The 26,152-nt window shown below is 37.2% G+C and overlaps 1 protein-coding gene across 3 annotated transcripts in view; it reads right to left on the bottom strand.

Annotated features, from left to right (window-relative positions):
* LOC150097100 (VPS35 endosomal protein-sorting factor-like) overlaps positions 1–26,152 on the bottom strand; it is a 386,078-nt gene that overhangs the window by 97,150 nt on the left and 262,776 nt on the right. For all 3 annotated transcript variants that reach the window (XM_090406834.1, XM_090406831.1, XM_090406832.1), the window contains one exon: positions 8,259–8,336. In XM_090406834.1, the coding sequence (XP_090262960.1) occupies positions 8,259–8,336 (78 nt within the window). The remainder of the gene's footprint in view (positions 1–8,258; positions 8,337–26,152) is intronic.

Below are 26,152 nucleotides of genomic sequence, written 5' to 3'. Positions count from 1 at the left end.
CATGTTTCAAATTGAAAGAAAAATGATTATGGTAAAATGATGTTAATGGACGAAAGTGGAAGATAACTGCTGGTAACTGCTGCAGAGGACATAGTTGAGGTATTCAGTGAGCAGTTCACCAAGGTGTTTCATCCTCAGTGTGAAATCAGAAGCTCAAGTATAGAGAATGACGTGAGAGAAAATTTAATGGCAGGCGAGCAAGAGGCATATGAATAGTTAAGTACATTAGATGTCAATAAGGCAATAGGACTTCGTGACATATCACCATGGCTTAAGAGAATGTTCCAAGGAGTTAGTATCCGCCTTGTGCTGCCTGTTTAACAAGAGTCTTGTAACAGCACATGTCCCAAAGAAGTGGAAGGAAGGCAAAATTGTTCCACTTCATAAAGGTGGCGATAATGCTAAGGCAACAAATTATAGGCCAATCTGTATATCTGGAGTTGCAGTTAAGGTGTTGGTGAGAGATAGGATACAAAAGTGGGTATATGCTTACGTACTATAACAAGGTGACAAATGTATTGAACAAGGGAGATATATATACAGTACTATATGTAGATTTTAGCCGGCCTGGTTGGCTGAGTGGTTAGCGTATCAACCTTCCAGCCAAGAGGCTGAGGGTTCGAATCCCGCATAGGCATGGACGTTTGTGATTCCTCTCCCAATATGGACTGGGTCACCATGGAAGTAGTAGACCCAAAACTTCCTGCAATGGGAGAGGCCTTCACCAGGGGGTAGAAAAATAGGCTGTCAATTTTTTTTTTTAATGTAGATTTTGATAAGACTTTTGATAGAGTATCACACCATTTTTCACATTGCTAAACTGGGGAGAGTTATGAGGAATCAAGCAGATGTGGCCTTACAGGAGGACCTGAATAGATTGTATGAGTGGGAAACAGTATGGAACTCTCAATTCAATCTTGCAAAGTGTAAGGTTCTGAAATTTGGTAGGCAACAATGCGATGCACTTGGCAAGGAAATTTCAGAGGAAGGTGAGGAGATAAGATACCTTGGAGTAGTGCTGGACAGGGATCGGAAGTTCAAATGTCACATTGCACAAATTGTGAAGACATCACATCATATTATGCAAATGATGTGGAGAATTTTAATTTGTAGAAATAAAGAGGTTCTGGTTCCATTGTATAAGGTCTTGATCACGCCTCGTATGTATTACTGTGCACAGATTTGGTTTCCTGTTTTTCACAGTGATGAGGATGTATGAAACGGGTCCACAGAAGATTGACTACGGTCATAACTGGTCTTTGGAATATGAGGACAGATTTAGGAATGCAATGCAATGCCTTGTAAACAGGAGGAAGAGAGGAGATATGATTGAGACATTGAAGTTGATAAAGGGCTGTTACAAGATTAGTGTGGAAGAAATTTGTTAGAACGGGAGAAGGAGTAGAAATGAGGACATACCTGGAAGCTGTAAAAGGAGGATTTGTGCAGGGAATAAGGAGCAGGTTCTTTGCATAGAGAGTAGTTTGCAAGTGAAATGTGTGACATTGTGGTGAATTGAAATACACTGAATGAGTATTTCACATTGCAAGAGACAAACACTGTAACAGTGTTTGTCTCTTGCGATGAGTCTTTTGACTCCATGGAGGTCTAGTGTTAATAATAATAACAAAATGTCCACATGCCCACCAAAATACTACACAATCCTAACTACCACGAAAACCTTGGATTTCTTTCTCACTAGTGACCCATCTAAGTACACTATGAATGTTGTCAGCTTCTAGGCAGGTAGTAGTACAGATTTCGTCCTCAATTGAGCAACACATACACAACCAGTTGCATCTATGCATTGTATGGCATTACCTGAAAGTCAAGTGGGATGATCTTGGCAACTTCTATATCTCATTTCCTTGGTCAGATTATTGTTTTGAGCCACCTGAGCTAAACTTATGAGCAGAAAGAATCACCGAAATAATTCTCGTCATTAAGGAAACATTAATTCTCTGCTCTGCCCTAAATTCTTATCCCCTATTTAAGTGTTGGTTCTCCCATAGGTGTGCCAAGGCTGTACGAAAGAAAAGCAGGAATACTTTTCACAAGTGGTATGCATCCATGCATCCAAAACTCCATCTTACTTTACAGCCTACAATAAAGCCATGAACAGCTGCAAGAAAATTATCACTACATTGAAAACTGATTTTGAGAAAGTTAAAAACAGGAAACTTGCATCCTGCACAACAATGCCTTTTGGCTCTAGCCAAAGCTATTGGCAATAACTTCTGCTCAACACTATCTCTCACCACTATTATACCCAAATGGTACTATTGTATCATCACCCACAGAAAAAAGCAACCTCCAGGCTTCCTACTTCTGCTGCAATTCATGCATGGCTGAGCATGGTAAATGTCCCCACAACCATTCCAAACACCCAACATTGTGTTTGACCTTTTTCCAGAAAGAAAGCGATCAAAAAAATTTTGCTCAAACTGGATACTAAAACTCAAAACTACCATGTTTTATTATTATTATTATTATAAAACAATAAGTATTTTATGAGGGAGGATGTAAAGGAGTTGTCAGAAGAGGCAAAATTGAAGAGCGAGAAGGTAAAGATTGTAAATGTCTGAGCACGATATGACAGAGGCAAACTGAGAAGGAGGGCATTGATAGCCAATGAGTCTATGCGTAGATTGTGCAAATGGAATGATGTAGAATTTGTGGATCTGTGGTCTGTTTGATGGAAAGAAGGATTTGTACAATACAGATGGACTGCATCTGAATGGATCTGGAGAGAGCTTTGGTCACCGAACATGCTGACATGCAAATTCAGGGAAACTTAAGAAATTAGGGTGGAAGCAAGTAGGTTTGTGTAAAGGCACCCATGAAGCGAGTGAGTGCGAGAAAGACCAAGTGAGGAATCTAGTCTCCCAAGCAAAAATATTGAATAGGGTGGTCAATTCAGAAAGTAAAGATGGGTGGAGGAAAAAAGGGATGTTGCCATTTCTATATACTAATGCCAGAAGTATCAGGAACAAGAGGGAGGAGTTTTTGGCATTGATTAGTGCAACCTCACTAAAAGTTATAGGCATTAGTGAGACTTGGCTAACAGCAGATGATGTAGTTATAGGGATTGAATGTGAAGGGTTTAGTATTTTCAGGGAAGATAGAGACAGCATGGGGAAAGGAATACTGTTGATGATAACAGATGAATTGCAACCAAAAAGAATAGGAGACAGGCAGGAGGGTGGCTATTCATTTGAAGTAATCTTGCATGAGATTAAGGCCAGTATGACAAAATATACAGTTGGTTGTTGCTATAGGCCAGGGAGTTCCACAAATGATCTTGAAGACATGCATTGCAAATTAGTACAATGAGTGCAGGTAGAGGGATTATTATGGTGGGACTTCAACTATGGAGATATAGACTGGAAGGAAGAAAGATTATATGGCAGAAAGGAAATAGCATTTATATACCTGCTGAGAGATAATTACTTAAGGCAGCATGTGATGGAAGGGACTAGGGATGGGGGAGTATTAGACCAGGTCATAGGATCAGAAGAGATATCCACAACCAAGTTGACAATATTGCCTCCAATTGGTGAAAGTGACCATTCGGTCTTGACTTGGGAAATTGTAAAACATGAGGAATATTCTATCAAGAAGGGATATTTGTGGAACTACAAGGCAGGTGATTATGACATGCTTAGGAAGAAGCTTAAATCTGTACCATGGCATAAAACACTGCAGGGTAAGGATGTAAGTAGCACATGGAATATAGTTAAGGGTCATCTAGATGAAGCAGTATTAAATTGTATACCTAGGATAAGGAGGATTAATCAAGTAGGAGTTAGATGGATGAGTAATATCATTAAGCATGAGGTGCAGAAGAAGAAAATGCTGTGGAGGGTATATAAGGAGAAAAGTGACCAGCAAACACATGAACAGTACTTGGCTTAGGCTAGAGAAGTAACCAGTATGGCAAAGAAGGCAAAATCAGATTATGAAAAGAATTTAGCCGAGCATGCCAAAGAGTTCTTTCATTGTGTGGCAAGTAAGAGGAAGAATGATTATGGAAGAATAACCTTAATGAACTGCTGATGGTCACGAGGACACAGAAGGAGATAAAATAGTTGAGTTACTGAGTGAGTGAGAGACTTTGCAAGCATATATCTTCCTAGTGAAGTTACTTCTTTAACCTATGTGACAGATACTAATGTGGGAATAAATGTGGATAAATTGGAAGTTCTTACAATATTGCAGAATCTCAATGCAAATACAGCTGTAGGATTAGATGGGATATCAGCTAAAGTATTGTGAGAATGTGCAAGAGAACTGGTGATGACTTTGACTAAGCTGTTTAATTTAAGGTTCAGCTCTGGTAGAGTTCCAGGTGAGACGAAAGAGGGCAAAATTATTCCTTTGCATAAGGGAGGTTCTAAGACTACAGCAGCAAATTACAGAAAAATTGGTAAAAAAGAGAATTTAAGAATGCGTAGATGAATATATGATACTGTATGTCAACATGGCTTTGTGAAGGGTTGGTCATGCCTTAGTAATTTACTAACGTTTTATAATAGAGTAACAGCTCAGTTGAATAAAGGAAATGGGTACACAATGATTTTGCTGAATTTCGCAAAGGTATTTGACAGAATATCACATGGAACACTGTTATGCAAATTCGAACAAATGGGAATGGACATGACACTTGTTATGTGGATGAGAGATATCAAAAAGTGGTATATGGAAGGGGCAGAATCGAGGTGAAAACTGGTGACTAGTGGTGTGCTACAAGGTTCAGTGGGACTTTTACTGCTTTATTTGTATATAAATGATATCAGAAATAACCTGAAAGGAGATATTCAGTTGTTTGCTGATGATGTGAAATTAGGTAGAGTAATAATTAATCAAGGCAATGTGGAGAGCTTGAAGGATGATTAAAATAGGCTTTCAGTATGGGCAAAAGTTAATGGGTATTAGTTTAATGTTGAGAAATGTAAAGTTATGCACTTTGGGATAAATAGATTACAAGCCGTTTATCACATTGATGGCACTGTAGATTCAGAGCCCATCAAACCATGTTTTAAACTTATTTGTTTAAAATAATGGGTTGTCAGAGTCAGCTGTGAGTGCTTTGTCTGTTAATGGGTTCAAGGAGAGGTATGGTAAGTTGTATGGATAGACTGGGTCTCCCATGATGAGTCTTCGGACTCCATATAGGTGCATATATAATAACAATAATATGTAAAACAAAGAATTATAGTGACTGCACAGAAAATTAAATGATATGAAGTAAGAATAAACCAACATGCACAAAATATGCAATTTCGACTGAACCAAAGTCAATTCTTTCAATTTCTCCAGAGAAATACAAATGCAAACAATCATTTCGCCAGAAAAAAAAGAAACACTCAAATTTGGAAGTCAATCTGGGATAATCCTATTGAATATAATAAAGTTACCTCATGGATTAAGGAAATAGAATCAGAAATTAAACAAAAGCAAATGCAAAATGTCATTGTCACTAAAGAAATGATCAGTGCACAAGCTAGAAAATTAAAAAATTGGAGTGCACCTGGCAAGGACGAACTACATGGATTTTGGTTAAAGCATCTAACCAGTTTACATAATAAAACTGCAGAACAATTTAATTATTTGTTGCAGTCAGGCTCAGTGGAAGAATGGATGATATCTGGGCATACTTATTCTTCATGAAAGATAAGGGTGCAGACCCAAGTAACAATCATCCAATAACATGCCTACCAACTATGCTTAAGCTGTTCACTGCAATCATAGCAAATTCCATATACCACTACATATCAGATAATCAGATTTATCCGATTGAACAAAAAGGCAATTTTCAAAAATCTAGAGGAAAAAAAAAAGACAAATTCTTATTAATAAAATGATCTTCAGAAATTCAAAAAAAGACGAAAACAAACTTAAACATGGCATGGGGACTACAAGAAAGCAATCGATTCCCTTTCACACTCCTAAAATCACTAGAAATATTTGGAATTAGCAAAATCATACATTCATTTCTGGCTGCTGCTATGAAATCATGGAAAACAACTTTAAAAGTCAATAAATGAACGATTCTGAGATATTAGCATTAAACGTGGAATTTTCAAAGGTGATTCCTTGTCAACATTGCTCTTCAACAATTCATTGATACTTTTGTCTATGTTTATGAAGAAAACAAAACTTGGATATGAAATGCCTAAATATAATATTAAAATTTCCATCTGTTGTATATGGATGACATGAAGTTATATGGAAAATCGGAACAGCAAATAGACTCTTTACTGAACACAGTTCATATTTTCAGTCAGGACATCAAAATGGAATTCAGTTTAGATAAATGTGTAATGTGATCTATTAAACAAGGAAAAATTAATAACACTAGCAATTTTAATTTTGATCAAGAGAAATATATAAAAGCAATTTCAGCTAAAGAACACTATAAATACCTAGGAATATTAGAAGCAGTGATATTCTCCACTCAAAAGTTAAACAACAGGCAGCAGCAGCAGAATACACCAAAAGAGTTAGAAATATTCTGAAAACAAAACTAAATGGAAATTAGAGCAATGAAATCTTGGCCATATCAGTGATCTGATACATAGCTGGCATAATAGATTGGACAAATGAAGACCTGGACAAACTGGGCCACAAAAACTAGAAAATTAATGACTATACATCATGCATTACTTCCATGAAGTGATGTTGACTGGTTGTACCCACCAAGGAGAATAGGTGGACGGGATTTGCTGTAAGTGAGACAGACTGTAGATGAAGAAGAAATTAGTTTAAAAAGTTACATCAGCACAGTCGTGTAGCTAGAGCTTTTGACACCCGGGGCGGTCCCTGAGTTTGCCGCCCCTCTCAATATACACCAAAAATACTACAAAAAGTCAAAACCAAGTATAGGGGAATAAATTAAAACACTATGTTTATTTTTGAAGTAAAATTTTAATTTCAACATTCTAAAATGTCATTTTTCTTGCTTTTCTATTCGCAAAATCGTCGATGACATTGGCAAAGTCTATTTCATAATAATGTAGATAATTCTTAATCAATTTTATTTAGAAAAACTCTTCTCACAACTAGCAACACTTATAACAATCGTGAGGAAAATTCGCAGTAGTATTACAATCTTTGAAAATGAGTTCACGAGACTGTATTTTAGAATTAACTGCAAAAGTTCAAAAAGGTTCAAAGTGCCGCCCAGGGTAGATCGCCCACTCCGCCCCTCCTAGCTATGCCTCTGCATCAGCAATAGTTCTGAGCAAATTCTTCAAGCAATTACAAAAGAGGGACATCTAAAAGCAACAGGAAACAAATCCGATTACAAAAGGGAACAGCAAAATAACTGATATGTGCGCTGGAAAAATAAACCCTTGAATGGCAAATTTCTTCAAGATACTGATAAAAAAATTGACGTAAACAAGATGTGACAATAACTACAATATGAAAAAAGAAACAGAAGGATTTATTCTAGCAGCTCAAGAACAGGCATTACAAACTAATGCAATCAAAGCAAAAATTTTGAAAATCAAAATAACAGCAAATGCAGATTATGCGATCAGAAAGGAGAATGTAGAATCTAATCAGTGCCTGCAGCAAGATAGTCCAAATTGATTATAAATACCACCATGATCAAGTGGCCAAAATAATTCATTCGCATGTATACAAAAAAATATGCCTTTCTTACTTCTGATAACTGGTGGCAGCATAAAATAGAGACAGTATTGAAAAACGAAACAGCAAAAATTCTCTGGGACTTTAGAATACAAACTGATCAGCATTTGGAACACAATACACCTGATATCATAATTCACTGTACCTAATGATAACAACATTAACAACAAAGAACTGGAAAAAAATACTAAATATCAAGATCTGGCAATCTAAGATGGCTGGTGTGGTTAAATATACCAAAGTCATCCCAGTAGTTATCAGTGCACTTGGTGCAATTTCAAAAAAGCTATCCAACTATTTACAAAACTTAAACATCAAGGAAGTGACCCCATGTGATCTACAAAAAATGGCCTTACTTGGAACAGTCCATATTTTACAATGCTACCTGACAAACTATTCTTAGATTCTTAGGAAGAATCTGAATTGCTCTGTATCACCAGTCAAATCATTGTTTGAATGATATGTCTTGATTCTGCTTCAATTATAAAGTAATAATAATAATAAAATATCTTCATTATTAAGGGATAGGTCATACAACATGGTTTAATATCAGTATTTCACTAAAGCAAAGACTGTACTCAAATTATATATTTTAAATTTACCTTTACAAATGCTGAAGTTTTTCTTGTGTGATGTCCTTTTACAATTTGTCGTGTTCTCATTGACAACAGATTAACATTCTGAAAAACAATTTTACAGGATATAATCAATTCATATCATCTAATCAATAATTACAAGTATAGTGGTTTTAACTATAATTATAGCTCTTGGTACATGTAGTAATGAAAGAAACTCCAAAAGTATGAGTATTACTTGCACAACTCGAATATCAAGAAAACAGAAATTCTCCAGAAATATAACATGACTATTTGTTGGAAGTTTTTCCACTTGGTTATAGTATAAATTAAAGATGCCAAGAAATTATATTCTTGGTTTAATCCTTTATCCAAGTGTAAACAAACAAAGTTTGCACCTGAAGTCATTAGCCTTTATATACAAGTTGCCCTATCCTGAAATTACTTGAGGCATAAACTTTGTTTGAAATTATAATTATTAAAAATAATTTTATTTCTTCCAATATTTCATCTGTCACTGAAACATGATCATCATCATCATCAAATTCCTAACATATGCAGTTTGGGGAGGTAGGGGGGTGGACAGCATCTAATGATAGTACTACATGAAAAGTTACATCATTACTAACTTCCTATCAATAATTTTCTTCAATATTAGCCTGTCATTCTATCAATATTCTAATATTATCAGATCTTCGATGTCTGCCTTTCCTCTAAGGCACTTTTTATTGTACCAATCCATATACATTTTAGTCTTCCTCTGGATCTCTTTCCTGCCATCCTGGCAAAGAACACTTGTTTAGCTAATCATTCCTCTCCATTCTGTTTAAGTTGCCATACCACCTGAGATGAGCTATGCTAACACTTTCCTGAATGCTAACAGTGTCAAGTTCTTTCCTAATATCCTCATTTTTAATATCATACTGCCATTCATGACATCTGTTCAGTCTCCTAATCTTTCTCAGAACTCGCAAACCTGTGGTCTCAGGTCTTTGATCAGAGTTTTATTTCTAAATTAGCTCTTAGATCCATAAGTTAAAACTGGTTTGAATGCTGTATTGTATACAGCTGCTTTAGTGTTTTGACTAATCTCTCTCTCTTGTTCCATATAAACTTAGTTGTCTTCCTACCATACCAGCTTTGCTAATTCTGCTATCTATTTCCAAATTTAATTTGCCATACTCACTAAAAATTGTGCCTGAACAACTGAAAGGTTTTACTTGTTCTATAGGTTCTCCTCTCCATCTTCAGGATGCAGTTGATGTTTTCAACTTTTCTGCCTAATTTCATTGTTATTGTCTTTTTAATGCTGATTTTCACAAACAAATTATTAAAGTAGTTATTCCATTTGGTCAGGGAATCCTGCAGACTTGTCCTCGATTTATTTAGGAGTATAACGTCTCCACTTCTGATATCAGGTTTAATACCACTTTCCTTCATAATGTGATCAATACAGTGGAGATAATGTACACCCTTGTCGCACACCTGACATAACATCAAACCATCTTCCTTTACCTCCTTCAATTCTAACTGCTGATTTACAACTCAAATAGAGATTATGTATTGCATCATATAATGTGCCGTTTACACCATATAACTGGAGCGTTTTGAACAGCTTTCTTCTTGGCACCTTGTCATATGCCTTTTCCAGACCTTCTTATTCCTTCTTCCTCTTTTACCTTGCAGTGTCAAGGATTTTTCTACATTTAATCGCTACCGTATCGAGGATAAGGTGGTTAGCCCAATGCCTCCTAGTGTGTCCTATGTCTGTAGATGCATGTGTTCATGGGCCGGTTTGCCTATTCTGGGGGATGAAAAACCCCAGTTTCTGGGTGGAAAAAAACCTACTTCTGTATATGAGTTGGATTCATACAGAGGTATGAGACTGACTAACTCACCTTTAGTCAAAAGAGACTAGATAAAGGATCGTCTATACTGACTGAGCTACGGATGCTCCTTTTCCAGATCTACAAGGCTTAAATACAGTTCCTTGTTATATTCCCATGATTCCTCAACTATTTTTCTTAAGGTGAAAATCTGATCCTGACAACCTCTGTTTGGGCTGAACCCAGCTTGTTTTTCTCCAATCTCCTACTCCATTTTTTCTTAGCTGTTTCTCAAGAATACTTGTATAAATCTTACTAGGAATACTCAGTAGAGAAATGTTTCTGTAATTTTCACATATAGCTTTATTCTCGTTTGTTATAAATGAGTATTATGAGCATGCTACTCCAATCATCAGGAATTCAACCCTTTGACAAGGCCTTCTGAATTATGCAGTAGCCACTGTAAAACTTTTATACCTCCATATTTTAGAATTTTGCTCGAATATCATCTACTCCAGCTGCCTTTCCACATTTCAGATTTGTGATAGCTTTTTCTACTTCAGGTACTGATATATATTTCAGATGGCATTCCTGCTGTGTGTTTCCTACCACAATGCTGTTACCGCTTGTTTCATTTAGCAATCTTATAAATGTGACTCGATACATCAAGAATATCTTTATCTTCAGCTTTCAATGTCCCTTTTATCATCTCTAATTATTTTACAGTACTTTCCTGCATTTTTTTTTCTCCAGTCAGCAGGAAGCATTTCATTGGAATGTTTGTGTAAAGAAGGTTAACATTTAATATAAGTTTTTTAGAATAATTAATTGTAAATAATTTTGTGTTTATGAGTAAGAGCTGCTGTAAAAAGATGTGTGCTTATAGTGTTTTTAGCTTGTGGGCTTAGTTTCAGTTTGTTTATGAAATTGTTAAACTTAGAACTTAGTAGTGTAACTCACAAAGGAGAGATGGTGGAAGCTTTGCCTTTGCAGAAAATTAATATTGATTTCAGCCATTTCGTGAAACATGAGGTGTGCTCAATGTATTCATTCAATTCAATTATGTAGATAAATTATGGATATTTAAGGCAGACAGGAGGAGGATATGTGTGTGTGTGTAAGAAGGGTGATCTGAATGAGGACCTCATGAATGGTAAATGAAAGTTTTAGTAGCGAGAATGCCACGAGTTGAAGATGGTAAGAAAGACAAAAGCGATATGAATGTAGCAAAAGTTGAAAAAAAAAGAGTGCAATTAAAGGTAAAGTGGCAAGCGGCATTGATGGTGAACAAGTGTGCATGGCTGACATAAAATAAAACTGAATAAAACTGAAAGAGCGAATGAGAGCAAAAATGTGATGCAAGATTTGACAGCTGAGTTGGGCAAGATGAGACAAGAGATAAAATGGATACAGAGTGAAATTGAGAGAACTGGAGATATGTATGGAAGTGTAAAAATGGCAAAAATTAATGATAGTGGTATGAAAGAGGTAATGAAAGACATGCGAGTGTGTTGTATGGTGATTCGATTATTAAAGATGTGGTAAATGAGAAGATGCACAAGGTTTGTTTTCATGGAGGTAAAATTAACAGAGTGATGGAGGTGTTGGATATGAGAAATAAGTGAGCAAAAGAGTTGGCAGTGGTAACAGGGACAAATAACTTGACTGGGAACAAGGAACATGTAAGATTGGATATCAGGAGGTTGTTGAGATGGATAAAAGACAATGGTATGATAGGAGAGGTAGTCAGTGTTTTGCCCAGGTATGACAGTGATGAAATGAGGCAGAGAGAGAAGATTGTGCATGATACAACGTGTGTAACAGAAATGTGTGAGGAGAAAAGAATTCAGTTTGTTCATTTGTGGAATGAGTTTGAAGAACGAATTGAACTGAATAAGACAGACTGCATTTGAATGGTTTTGCTGTGAGTCCTTTGAAGAGACTACTACTGGAAGATAGAGAAATGAGTACCGAGAATGAATCTGATCAAGTAAGAAATGATGTGAAAGAGCAGGAGAGTAAGAAAGGAGAGACCGAAGTTGTGGTTATGAATGAAGAAGTGGGTAGCATGAGTATAGAGAATGAGAGAACAAGTGTGCAAGATAAAGATCGAACGAGGGAGCTGAAAGTAGACAGACAACACACAGTGTGAGAAAGCATGTGTAGACAACAAGGGAAGGGGGTGATCTAAGATCAAGGGAAAATAGCTGGATTTGAAGTAGGTTCTAAGATTAATTCCCCCAACTGGCCATGACGTCCATAGACGTCGAGATAAATCTGGATACGAAGCTCTAAAACCCATTGAATAACATGGATAAGAAGTGCAATTTGGTGTCACTATTTCATCCACATTGGCCAGTAGGGAGGTTAATAAGGAGAAAAAGAAATGGCTCATCTAGAAATGTAAGAAACAAGGCAAAAATGGATCTGTTCACTCAAGAATTATTGGAATAAGTGAGACATGGTTGGATGAGGATGACTTCCTGATAGGAATAGAGATGGAAGGGTATGATGTGTTTCATGAAGATAGAAAGGGTAAAAATGGAGGGGGAAGTGTTATTGATGATGAGAAAGAGTTATGTCCATACAAAGTAGAGATGCAAGAGTTACAGTGTCAGTGGTTTTGAATCAGCGTGGTGTGAGATAGAGGTGAACAGAATTAAATATTTAGTCAGATGTTGTTATAGACCTGGAAATATAGATGGTAGTGACCATAAAAAATTTTTTTCCCTAAGTATGACTGGTGAGACGAGGGGGAGAGCAAGGATTATGAATGACATGTTAGCTGAAATATGCGAGGAGAAAGGAGTACAGTTTGTTAATGTGTGGAATGAGTTGGAAGGATGAAGTGAACTATATAAGAGAGATGGACTGCATTTGAGTGGTTATGGTGTGAGTTGCTTGGAGAGACTGCTGCTGGAAGGTACAGAAGTGAGTACAGAGAATAAATAAGATCAAGTGGGAAGTGATGTGAGCAGGAGAGTAACACAGGAGAGATTAAAGAGGTGGTTATGAATGAGGAAGTGAATGCATGAGTATGGAAAATGAGAGAATGGGTGTGCAAGAAGAACAGGGAAACGGAGAGGCTCAGACTGACAAGGGCACAAAGCGTCAGAAAGGTGGATGCTCCAACAGGATATGAGAGCATGTGTAGACAGGAAAGGAATGGGATGACCTGGGATCAAGAGGAAAGAGTTGGAATTGACGCGGGATCTAAAATGAATAAGCAGAAAGGAAAATGGCCGCAGCTGAGCATGGAGAGATCACATCAAATGAGTGGTATCAGTGGAACTAGCTGTAGATCCAGGGATGAGCTGCTGTGTTTGTATACAAATGCTAGAAGTGTAAGAAATAAGGCAGATGAAATGGTTGCACTAATTGAGTCTGTTCACTCAAAAATTGTTGGAATAAGTGAGACGTGGTGAGATGAGGACGACATCCTGACAGGAATAGAGATGGAAGGGTATGATGTATTTCGTGAGGATAGAAAGGGTAAAAAGGGCAAACAAATAAGAAAAGAGTGATCATTATGGGCGATTTTAATTATGGTAATATAGACTGAAATGACGAGATAGCAACAGGAAGTAAAGAAAATGAGTTTTTTGAGTTTTTTAGGGATAACACCTCAAACAGTATGTAACAGAGGCTATGTAAGGATTAAGCGTTCTTGGATTTGGTCATCTCATTAGAGGATGTAATTATAAATGAGGTGTCAAATCACCAACCAATTGGTGAGAGTGACCATAAGGCGATTATCTGGGTGGTTGCCAGCAGTGTGAGGACCTCTGTGAGAAAAGGGTATGTGTGGAACTACAACGTGGTGATTATGAAGAGCCCAGGAGACAGCTTGAGGGCATAGCATGTAATGAGGAGTTAGCTGGAAAAGAGATCACTGCAGCTTGGGGGGGATCTTCAAGAACTCTCTAGTAGATGCAATATCTAAACATATTCCAAGGGTGAGAAGGTTAAATAAGGTAGATGTGAAATAGATGAATAAAGAGATTAAGCATGCAATACAGAGAAAAAGAACATTATCGAGGCAGCATTAACCCCTGGGCCAGCCTGGCTGGCTGAGTGGATAGCATATCTGCTCTCCAGCCAAAAGACTGGGGGTTCGAATCCCGCCATGGAAATGGATGTTTGTGATTGTCTCTGAACTTGTGGTGGGGTTTGGCAGTAGATGCCACTGGTGTAGTTGCAGTCAGTTTTTGGATTGACTGGTGGAGAACAGAGTTGTAGAGCAGGTGGCCTCCCTCGATGAGTCTTTGGATTCCCTGGAGGTGTCAAAATAATAATAATAAGTGGAAATAACCAATTCCACCAGGATTACAAAGACCAGGCAAGGCAGGTGACAAGGTTGGTAAGGATAGTAAAAGTGTGGTATGAACAGCAGTTAGTTAATGAAGCCAAAAAGAATCCTAAGGAGTTCTTTCGACATGTAGCCAGGAAAAGAAAGAAAGAATGATTATGGAAGGATGACGCTGATTGGAGAAAATGGTATAAGGATAGCTGTTGAGGAAGATGTGGTGGAGATACTTAATGAGCAGTTTATAAAGGTCTTTCAATCTTGTGAATGTGATTTCATGGAGAGACTGAGAGTAGTTGACGACGGGGAGATGAGACTGACTAAGTGAGCAAGTGGTGTATGGGGAGTTGAACAAACTATATGTTAATAAGGCTATGGGACTTGATAATATATCACCATGTATTCTGAAGGAATGTGCCAGGCAGTTGACGCCTGCCTTGACATATTTTTTTAATACGAGTATTGCACTGGCTCAAGTTCCTAAGGAGTGGAAGGAGAACAAGATTGTGCCAATTCATAAAGGAGGTGATTGAACTCAAGCAGCAAACTATAGGCCTATCTGTGTGTCAGGTGTTGTGGTTTAGTCATTGGAGAAGGTTGTGAGAACTAGGATCCAAAATTGAGTTGACAACAATGGTATTATCTTTGATGGACAGCATGGATTTGCTAAAGGGAGGCCATATTTTAGTAATCTACTTACTTATTACAATAAGGTGACTGCTTCATTGGAAAGAGGAGAAGGATACACAGTAATATACTAAGATTTCAAAGGCTTTTGATAGATTACCGCATGATAAGCTGATAGTCAAACTAGAGTGGTTGAATATTAGAATAGGTAGCAACAAGTTGTGTATGGGGGAGTGATATCAAGGAAATGGAAAGTCAATAGTAGTGTGCCTCAGGGGTCTGTTTTAGGGTCACTACTGCTTAACTTTTATGTTAATGATATTGGTGAAGATTTGGATGGAGATATTCAGTTGTTTTCAGATGATGCAAAGTTGGAATGAACCATGAAGAGTAGAGGTGTTGTGGCCTTACAAGAAGACTTGAATAAATTGAGTGATTTGACATGGAAATGGAGATGTGAGTTCAATGTTGCAAAATGTAAGGTTTTAAAATTTGGGAAACAAAGATGGGATGCAGAATTTATGCTTTATGAGGATATATTGTTGGAGGTAGAGGAAATAATTGATATATGGTGGTGATAGTGGATAAGGACCTGAAATTTAGGGGACAGATTGCCAAAACTGTGAAAACAACACAAAGGCTTCTGGGAATGATGCAGAGGACACTGACTTGCATAAGTAGAGAGATTCTTGTTCCATTGTATAAGGTGTTGATTACGCCACACATGGACTATTAAGCCCAGATTTGGTCACTTGGTTTTCAGAAGGACAAAGAGATGTTGGAAAGGGTCCATAGTTTCCAACCTCTGGAATGTCGAATATGAGGAAATTTTGAGAACATGCAATTTGCAGAGTCTGGCAGACAGGAGGAAGAGGGGGGAGGATATGATAGAGACTTACAAGTTAGTAAGGGGTTGTTATGGGAATGCTCAAGAGGTTCTACAGAAAATAGTGGGAGATCAGTGGAGAACCAGAGATCATCCCTGAAAATTGTATAAAGAGGATGTGAGTAGGGGAGTGAGAAGCAGTTTTTTTTTTTTATGCAGAGTTGTGAATGATTGGAATGCCTTGCCTGAGAGTGTGGTGTCTGCAAAGAATTTGAGTGTGTTTAAAGTACAGTATGATGAGCTGTGTGTATGATAAAAGGACCACCCAGATGAGTCATTGACTCTGTTGCTTTGGTAATAATAATAATAATAAAATGTATAATCAAATTAGATAAGCAAATAAGAAAAGTGTGATCATTATGGGTGATTTTAATTATGGCATTACAGACTGCAACTGAGATAACAACTGGAAATAAAGAAAATGAATTTCTTGAGTTTTTGAGGGACAACTACCTCAGACAAAATGTAAAAGATGACACGAGGATTGAGGTTCTTGGATTTGATCATCTCATCAGAGGATGTTATTATAAAGGAGGCGTCAAATAACCCCCCAGTTGGTGAGAGTGATAATGAAGTGATTACCTGGCTGGTTGCCATCAGCGTGAACTCCTCTGTCAGAAAAGGGTATATGTGTGGAACTACAAGGCTCGTGATTATGAGAAGCTTAGGATATAACTTGCAAGTGTAACATGGAAGGAGGAGTTGGCTGGAAAGGAGATCAATGCAGCTTGTGTGATCAAGAACTATCTAGTAGAAGCAATGTATAAATGTATTCCTAGGGTAAGAAGGTTAAATAAGGTAAGTGTGAAATGGATGAATGAAGAGATTAAGCATACAATACAGAGGAAAAAGAAAAACAGACATTGGAGAAGGCATAATAGGAGTAGTAATAATCAATTCCATGAGGAATACAAAGTACAGGCAAGGAGGCTGACTTGGTTGGTAAGAGTAGCAAAAGGAAAGTATGAGCAGCAGTTACCTAATGAAGCCAAAAAGAATCCTAAGGAGTTCTTTCGATATGTAGCCAGCAAATAAAAAAAAACAAACAATAGAATGACTATGAAAGGATGGCAACGATTGGAAACAATAGCATGGGAACAACTGCTGCAGAAGATATTGTTGAGATATTTAATGGGCAGTTGATTAAGAATTTTCATTCATGTGAATGTGAACATGGAGAGTTTGAGAGCAGTTGATGATGATCAGGAGAGACTGACTATAATTGAGCAAGAGGTATATGGGGATTGAGCAAACTTGATGTTAATAAGGCTGTGGAACTTGATAATATATCACCAGATATTATGAAGGAATGTGCCAGGTCTTGTCATATTTTTTAATATGAGTCTTGCACTGGGTCAAGTTCCAAAGGAGTGGAAGGAGGGCAAGACTGTACTTCTGCATAAGGGAGGGGATAGAACTCGAGCATCAAATTATAGGCCTATCTGTGTATTAGGTTTGTGGTTAAGTTGTTGGAGAAGCTATTGAAAACTAGGATTCAGAACTGGGTTGACAACAATGATATTATCTTTGATGGACAGCATACATTTGCTAAAGGGAGGTCATGTTTTAGTAATCTAGTTAACTTATTAAGTAGATTACTAAATTGGCCTGGTTGGCCTAGTGGTTAGCTAGGTCTCCCCCAGACAAGAGGCTGCTGTTTCAGATCACACGTAGGAATGGATGTTTGTGATTGTCTTCCACCTTCATACATTCATTCACCCAAGTATAGATACACTCTCCCAATATTGACTGGGTCACCATGGGAGTAGTAGACCCAACCCTCCCACATTGGGAGAGGCCTTCACTCTGCAGTGGGTAGAAAAATAAGCTGTTCATCATCATCATGATGTGAGATATCTGTGGCCATCCGAAAATTTTTAGCTGGTCTGGTTGGCCCAGTGGTTAGTATAAATGCTCTCCAGCCAAAAGCCTGCAGGTACAATTCCAGCCATTGGCATGGATGTTTGTGATTGTCTGTGAAAATACTAGTGGTTGTGGTGGGCAGCAGATGGTGCTGGTGTAGATGATGTTAGTTGTGGTTCGTTGTAGTTGGCAGAGACAGAGCTGTAGAGTAGGTTCCCTCCCTCTATGAGTCTTTGGGCTCCCTGGAGGTGTCACAGAATAATAATAATGTGCTATACGAATCATGCAGAATAATAATAATTATTACAATAATGTGATGGCTTCCTTGGACAAAGGAGAGCGATACACAGTAGCATACTTAGATTTTGTAAAGGCTTTTAATAGATTACTGTATGATAAGTTGATAGGCAAATTAGAATGGACGAGGTTGGAATATGTAATGATGAGAAGTTCGCTATGTGACAGGTACCAGCAAGTTGTGTATAGGGGAGTAATATTCCAATACAGGAAAGTCACTAGTGGTGTGTTTTAGGAATACTGCTTTTTAACAGGCACATTAATGATATTGGGGATGATTTGGATGGAGATATTTAGTTATTTGCAGATGATGCAAAGTTGGGACAAACTATGAAGAGTAGAGTGGATGTTCTGGCCTTACAAGACTTAACTAGATCAAGTGAATAGGAACCGGAGTGGGGGATACCAGTTCAATGTTGCAAAATGTAAGGTTTTAAAATTTGGGAAACAAAGATGGGATAGAATTTACACTTGGTGGGGATATGTTGTTGGAGGTGGAGGATATATGAGATCTTGGGGGTGATGGCGGATAAGGATCAAAAATTTAGAGGACACATTGTTAAAATTGTATAAATGCTCTATTTAACTTGTATATTAATGATATTGGCAAAGATTTGGATGGAGATATTCAGTTGTTTGCGGATGATGCAAAGTTGGGACGAACCATAAAGAGTAGTGAAGATGTTGTGGTCTTGCAAGAAGACTTGAATAAATTGAGTGATTGGGCAAGCAAATGGGGATGTGAGTTCAATGTTGCAAAATGTAAGGTTTTAAAATTTGGAAAACAAAGATGGGATGCAGAATTTATGCTTGGTAAGAATATATTGTTGGAAGTAGAGGAAATAAGAGATCTGGGAGTGATAGTGGATAAGGATCTAAAATTTAGGGGACACATCGCCAAAATTGTGAAGACAACACAAAGACTTCTGGGAATGATGAGGAGGACACTGACGTGTAGAAGTAGGGAGATTCTTGTTCCATTGTATAAGGCTTTGATTAGGCCGCACATGGACTATTGTGCCCAGATTTGGTCACCTGGTTTTCAGAAGGATGAAGAGATGTTGGAAAGGGTCCAAAGGCGACTGACTAAGGTAGTTTCTGACCTCTGGAATGTCGAGTATGAGGAAAGATTGAAAAGATGTAATTTGCAGAGTCTAGTGGAGAGAAGGAAGAGGGGAGATATGATAGAGACCTACAAGTTGGTAAGGGGTTGTTATAGGATCAATGGTGGAGAAGTTCTACAGAGAATAGTGGGAGATCAGGGGAGAACCAGAGGTCATGCCTGGAAACTGTATAAAGAGGGTGTGAGTAGGGGAGTGAGAGGCAGGTTTTTTTCGTGCAGAGTTGTGAATGATTGGAATGCCTTGCCTGAGAGTGTGGTGTCTGCAAGGAGTTTGAATGTGTTTAAGACCCGGTATGATGAGATGTGTGTGAGATAAAAGGACCTCCTAGATGAGTCTTTGACTCCATGAGGTCTTGTTTAATAATAATAATAATAATAATAATAATAATAATAAATTGTGATGATAACACAATGACTTCTAGGAATAATGCAAAGTACATTGGCCAGTAGAAGAAAAGGCATTCTTTTTCAATTGCATAAGACTCTGATTAGGCCACACATAGACTACTGTGCAAAGAGTAGTCCCCTGGTCACCTGGTTTTCAAAAGGACAAAGAGATGTTGGAAAGGGTACGGAGGCAACTGACTAAGGTAGTGTCTGATCTCTGGAATGTTAAATGAGGAAAGGTTGAGAAGAAGGAATTTACATGGTTTAGTGGATAGCAGGAAGAAGGATGATATGATAGAGACGTACAAGTTGATAAGGCGTTGTTACAGGATCAATATTGAAGAGGTTTTTCATAAAATGGTGCGAGATCAGGGGAGAACAAGAGGTCCCTGGAAATTGTACAAGGAGGGTGTGAAGAGGGGAGTGAGAAGCAGGTAGTTTGAATACAGAGTTGTGAGTGATTGGAACTTACTTGAGTGTGTGGTTCTGCAGAGAATTTGAATGTGTTTAAGGTGTGGTATGATGAGCTGTGTTTATGACATAGGACCTCCTAGAAGAGTCTTTGACTCCATCGGATCTTATGATAATAATCATCATCATCAAATTCCTGACATGCATCCTCAAGGAGTGTACAGGATATGATAGTACTTCATGAAAAACTTACATCACCACTAACTTCCTATTCACAATTTTCCTCCAAATTAATCTGTTACCTGTCAAGACCACAACATTATCAAATCTTATATTTCTGTCTTCTAAGGCACTTTTTACTGTATCAGTCCACATATATCATGGTCTTCCTCTGAGTCTTTGGTCCTATCAACCTGGCAGAGAACACTTTTTTTTGCTAATCTTTTGTCTCCCATTTTCTGTTTAAGTGACCATACCACCTGAGATTAGCTCTGCTAACGCATTCCTGGATAATGACAATATCAAGTTCTTTCCTAATATCCTTGTTTTTAATATGATGTTGCCATCGGTTCATGCCCCTAATCTTTCTCAGGATTTTCATATCTGCAGTCTCAAGTCTTTGGTCAAGTGTTTTACTTCTGACCAGGCTCTTAGATCCATAAGTTAAAATTGGTTTGAATACTGTCTTGTATACAGCTAATTTAGTGTTTTGACTAATTTCTCTCTTATTCCATATAAATTTATTCAGTTGACTTCCTACCATACCAGCTTATTGATTCTGTTGTCTATTTCCATATTTAATTTACTATCTTCACTAAAAATCGTGCCTAAGTATCTGAAATGTTTTACTTGTTCTATAGGTTCTCCATTCATAATGCAGTTGATATTTTCATTGATTCTGTCTATTTTCATTGTCTTTGTCTTGTTATTGCTGACCTTCATACCATATTTATTACAACAGTCATTCAATTTAGCCAGAGAATCTTGCAGACTTCTAGCAGATTTATTTAGAAGTATAACATCGTCCAAAAGTTAAATATCACTTTCCTTCATTATGTGATCCATATAGATAATGAATAAGAGAGGGGATAATGTACATCCTTGTCTGACATGAGATTTAACATTAAATCACCTTCCTGTACTTCCTTCAATTCTGACTTACAACTCAAATAAAGACTAAGTACTGCTTGATATAATGCCCCATTGACACCATATAACTGTAGCATTTTGAATAGCTTTTCCTCTTGGCATCTTGTCATATGCCTTTTCCAGAATTACAAAACTAAAATACAGATCTTTGTTATATTCCTACGATTTCTCAACTATTTGTCATAAAGTGAAAATCTGCTGCTGACAGCCTCTATTTGGCCTGAATCCAGCTTGTTCTTCACCAAGCTTCCATTCCACAATCCTTCTCAACTGTTTCTCAAGTATACTTGCATAAATCTTACCAGGAATGTTGAGTAGAAAATCCTCTGTAATTCTCACATTCAATTTTATTTCCCTTTTTTTATATATGAGTACTATGAGAGCTCCACTCCAATCATCTGGAATTTGTCCCTTACTCCAGGCATTCTGAACTATCCAGTGCAACCGTTGTAAGACTTTTATACCTCCATACTTGAGCATTTCTAGTAGAGTATCATGTACTCCAGTTGTCTTACCACATTTCAGGATTTTGATGGCTTTTTCTACTTCAAGTATGGATATGTATTCTTGATTATATGTCTGTTGAGTGTTTTTTTACAACCGTACTGTCGCTGCTTGTTTCATTTATCAATTTTTTGAAGTAATTACTCCAGGCATCAAGGATATCTTTTTCTCCAGTTGTCATTTATTTATTTATTATTATTATTAGACACCTCCAGGGAGTCCAAGACTCATCGAGGGACGGCACCTACTCTACAACTCTGTCTCCACCAACTGACTGCAACTACAGTAATGCCATCTACTGCTGACCACCACCACCACCAGTATTTCCAAAGACAATCATCCATGCCCACGGAGGTATTCAAACCCGCAGCGTTTTGGCTGGAGAGCGAATAAGCTAACCACTCAAACAGCCAGGCTGCCGTATATCACCATATGTTTTCGTGTCACCTTATTATATAATAATGATAATAATAATAATTTCTGAACTTCTTCAGTAACCTCCAGAATATTTTACCATTTTCCTGATATTTATTTTCTATGTTCTTACCAAATTCTTCCCATGACTTTTGTATAGTTAAATTTACACAATGCTTTGCTTTCTTACATTTTTCTCAATAGTCCCTAAGAGCAGAAGCTGTCATTTCTGGAAGTTTTGATATCCTTTCTTCTTTTCCTTGAGTGCCTCTTTAACTTCTTGTGTCCACCATGGAGACATGATTTTTTTTTTCTATTCTTGCAGATTACTTCACCACATTCCTTTCTGTATGAGTCAATCAAAATTTCCTTTAGGGATTGCCAATGTATCTCGATATTTTGGTTTATCTTTTCAAACTCTTTCAGTTTTTCTTGAATAATGTTTGTGTTTTTGTGCCTACAGTTCACATCTAATAGCTGTTCAACTTTGACTGTTTTAAAACTTTCTTTCACACTCTTCTTTTCAATACGAAGTTCAATTTTTTCCTGCTCAACACTAAATGGTGATCACTTGCTATTTCAAATCCTCTGTATATTCTTGTGTCCTGAACCAGTGGAAAAACATCACTGTTAACAGTAACATAGTCAGTGAGGCTTTTCTTATTCCTTGCATCTTCTCTTTATGAATTGGTGTACATTTTTATGTTGTAACATGGTATTAGTAATAACTAGTCCATTGGTCGATTGATAGAGCCTCTGCTACTAATGGCTCAGTTAAGTAAGTTTGAGCGCGGTTAGCAGTTGGAAGGGGAACAATCGTTCGAAGCTGTTGGCACACTCTCCCTTGATGAGGCTTTGGACTCCCTGGAGGTGTTAAATCATAATAATAATAATAATTATAACCTCCTGAGCAGAAATCTAGCAGGTACTTACTGTTATTATTAGCTTTGTTCTTTTCTACAGATTTCCTTAAACCATTCTTATATGTCTGGTAATCATTTCCTACTCTGCTGTTTAGATCTCCAACAAGGACCAGTTTTTCCTTTTCTTTGTGTCAGCTGTTTTCCCTAAAGCCTTGAAAAATTCCTCCAATTCTTCCTTAGTAGAACCTTCTGTGGGACCATAAGCACATATTCGTCTCATAGTCCAGTTCCTCATTCTGTTTAATATTATAGCTATTCCTTGCTTTGCCTGATTGTTATTGCTTGAATATAACATCTTGTGTTTGTTTCTTAGAAAGATCTCACTTTTTTTTTTGTTTTCTGTTTATTTCAGTAACACCTATTACACTGATTTGATACTTATCCATTTCTTCTACTTGTTCCATTTCTTTTCCATTGATATTTCTTATGTTGATGATGCCAATCTTGATCTCTTCTGATGTTGAGTTGGTGTTTTGTTTCAGTAGCTGACTTTGTGTTCGCCCTGGTTCCCTGACAAAAAAACAACATGGGCCTTGTTTAACCAGACAATGTTCTAGCTAGCATGAAATTCCATCATGTTGTACCATCACTCTGAATTTTGGTTTAAGCCAATAAAAATACAATTTAGTAGTCTAACAAATTATTATCCCATCCTTGTGTGTTCAGTATTTAGGTAGATACCAACATAGTGCACCATGAGAAGGTAGAGATTAGACATCATTTCAGAAGCTCTGGTCCACATTCCCAAAAAAGACAATGAAGAGGTCTCATCCCAGTTATCTGTAGCACAATATGAGACTTGTAAACCACAAAAAGGCCACAGAAAACTAAGTGAAAATGTGGAAGAAAAACTAGAGTCCAAACTAGGTGAAGCATCCTGTTGGTGGCCAACGATGTAAATTGTTATCTTGAAGTACTAGTGTTTCCCATATTTTGGGAAGTTTTATGCAACCATATTTTTTCAAATTAGGCTAATTTTTGAAGACAGCTACAGATTTTAAAAACAGTTTTTTTCTTCTAAATTTACTTCAATGAAGCATGGTGGTCTTTTTCCAATTGATTCTATAAGTCATATCCAAAACATGGTCTGCAGATTTATAGAAATTGCCCAACTGACCAGAATTGTGACCAGAGATTTTTTTTTTTTATATTCTTCCATGATAGGCCATATAGAGTGGTAGGTGAATGCACTGCTCAAAACATATGGTGAGGGTAGAGAGTGTAAATGCATTTAAGTTACAGTATGATGAACTGTGAGTGGGACCTTCCACAACTAGTCTTTTGACTCTATACAGACTGATAAAAATAATAATAATGGTAATAATATTATTAGTATCCTGTATGTTAGTAAACTACCTCATTTTACAGAGATGCTCTATAGCAGTGGAAAACACAGAACTTACTCACACACTGACAGGATCAACAGCGTCAGCTATACTTATAGAACCACTATTTGCGAACAGAAACATAAGTCTTGTAATTGACAACCACTTGCTTTTTCCTACATGGAATTGGGTAGGAATAAGAATCATAGGGAACCTCCTAGACCAAGACCCTAAACGATACTCAATTTTATCCATTTCAAAGGATACAGACAACACTTTTGTTTCAGACAGCTGTATAAAACAAACTACTTCATAGAATGACTTGCAATTTCACATGGATGCTTATGACAGATGAAACCAACTTAGAAAAAAAACTTTTGCCGATATAGTGTTGCATCTATGTTCGAGGCCAAGAACTTTTCAGGCCACCCTCGTAAATTGAGTACCTCTCATATTTGAAATCACCATAAAGGTAAAAATTCAGTTTATTTTCTCTAATGAAGTCTTTATATTGAATGAAAATTTTAATACTTTATATTAATACTAAAATTTATATGAAAGATTCTTTAAGATTTATATTAAATGGTTGATTAATGGAAATTACTTAATTTCTCATCTCATCTCATTTTCCTTTTTCCCTCTATTACCTTGCAGTGTCGAGGGTTTGAAATAATAATTATTAATAAAGTACCCTTAGTAACATACATATTATTATATGCAAATGATCATGTAGAATCAAAAATCAAATTATAGAAATTGATGTATTAAAGAAAATAATAATATATTGGTTATGTCCTGTCCTGGCATGTACCCTCAAGAGATGCTACAGGATACTTCTTTCTTTCTTTAGCGTATGATGATAAATGGCTGTGAGGGTCCCTTTTATGGGGAAGTATGACACCATCTCAATCCCCCCCAAATTTTATTGGGCTCGGGACTGGCATAGCTGACAAATCAGGCCTATGGCTGGGACTCAAGTATTCCTGACTGTAATCCATGTGTGTTCACAGTCTGGTTTGCCTGCTTGTGGGAGGAAAAACCCCAGAAAGAAAGAATGAAAGAAAGAAAGCTGATTCTATTGATCCTGTCAGTGTGTGAGGAAGTTCTGTGTTTTTCCACTGCTTAGAGCTTCTCTGTAAAAATGATTTAGTTTAGGAGGTGATGAAGAACTGGCCATTCGGAGGATTGTGGAAAGTGTATAAGTCCTCTGGTGGATGATTTCATGATATAATCGAAGGTGGTTATAAGTATGTTTGGACTAAAGTGTCTTTAGGAGAAAGATTATCCTGAAGGATCTAATCTTGTTTTCAAGAGAAAACAAGATTTCCCTTGCTGAGTGGCTTGCAGAGTTCACAATATGTTGTTCAGTTATTATTGTTCCAGAGGAAATGTGTCATTGCCTTTTGAATGTAATGGAGAAAGTCGTCAGGGGGTGTGAATACTTTGAGAGTATGCCATAGCACACTCGCAGCCATCTGGTTGACTATTAGTATTCTTCCTCTAATTGAACAAATGCTGTTCCATTTTCCTAACACCTTTTTAAATCAGTTGTGCAGCTGTGTCCAGTTCAGTGTATTATATATTTTGGTGTTGCCAAGGTGCACACATAACTATGCTTGTCCTTCATTTGACCTGGTACATTTGATCAGAGAATCAGTTCTAGCCTTCCATCTGTTTGCAAAAACCACAAGCCAGTGGTTTTTGCAGAATTTAATTTAGCCCCTGAGGCTTGTGCATATAGTCTGTGTGCTTCCTCGGTTACTATCATTTCTTCTTCATTTCGGACTATTACAGTGACGTCATCAGCATGTGCTGATAGGGTTATTTTTAGATGTGATTCTATTATGCTAGTTCGTTTGGAGATGATGGTGTCATACTCT

The sequence above is a fragment of the Typopeltis vanoorti genome, chromosome 17, assembly GCF_054136105.1.
Source record: "Typopeltis vanoorti isolate ZY-2024b chromosome 17, IOZ_Tvanoo_1.0, whole genome shotgun sequence".
Taxonomy (NCBI): Eukaryota; Metazoa; Arthropoda; class Arachnida; order Uropygi; family Thelyphonidae; genus Typopeltis; species Typopeltis vanoorti.
Note: the sequence above shows the minus strand (reverse complement) of the source record. Positions and strands in the feature narration are given on the sequence as shown.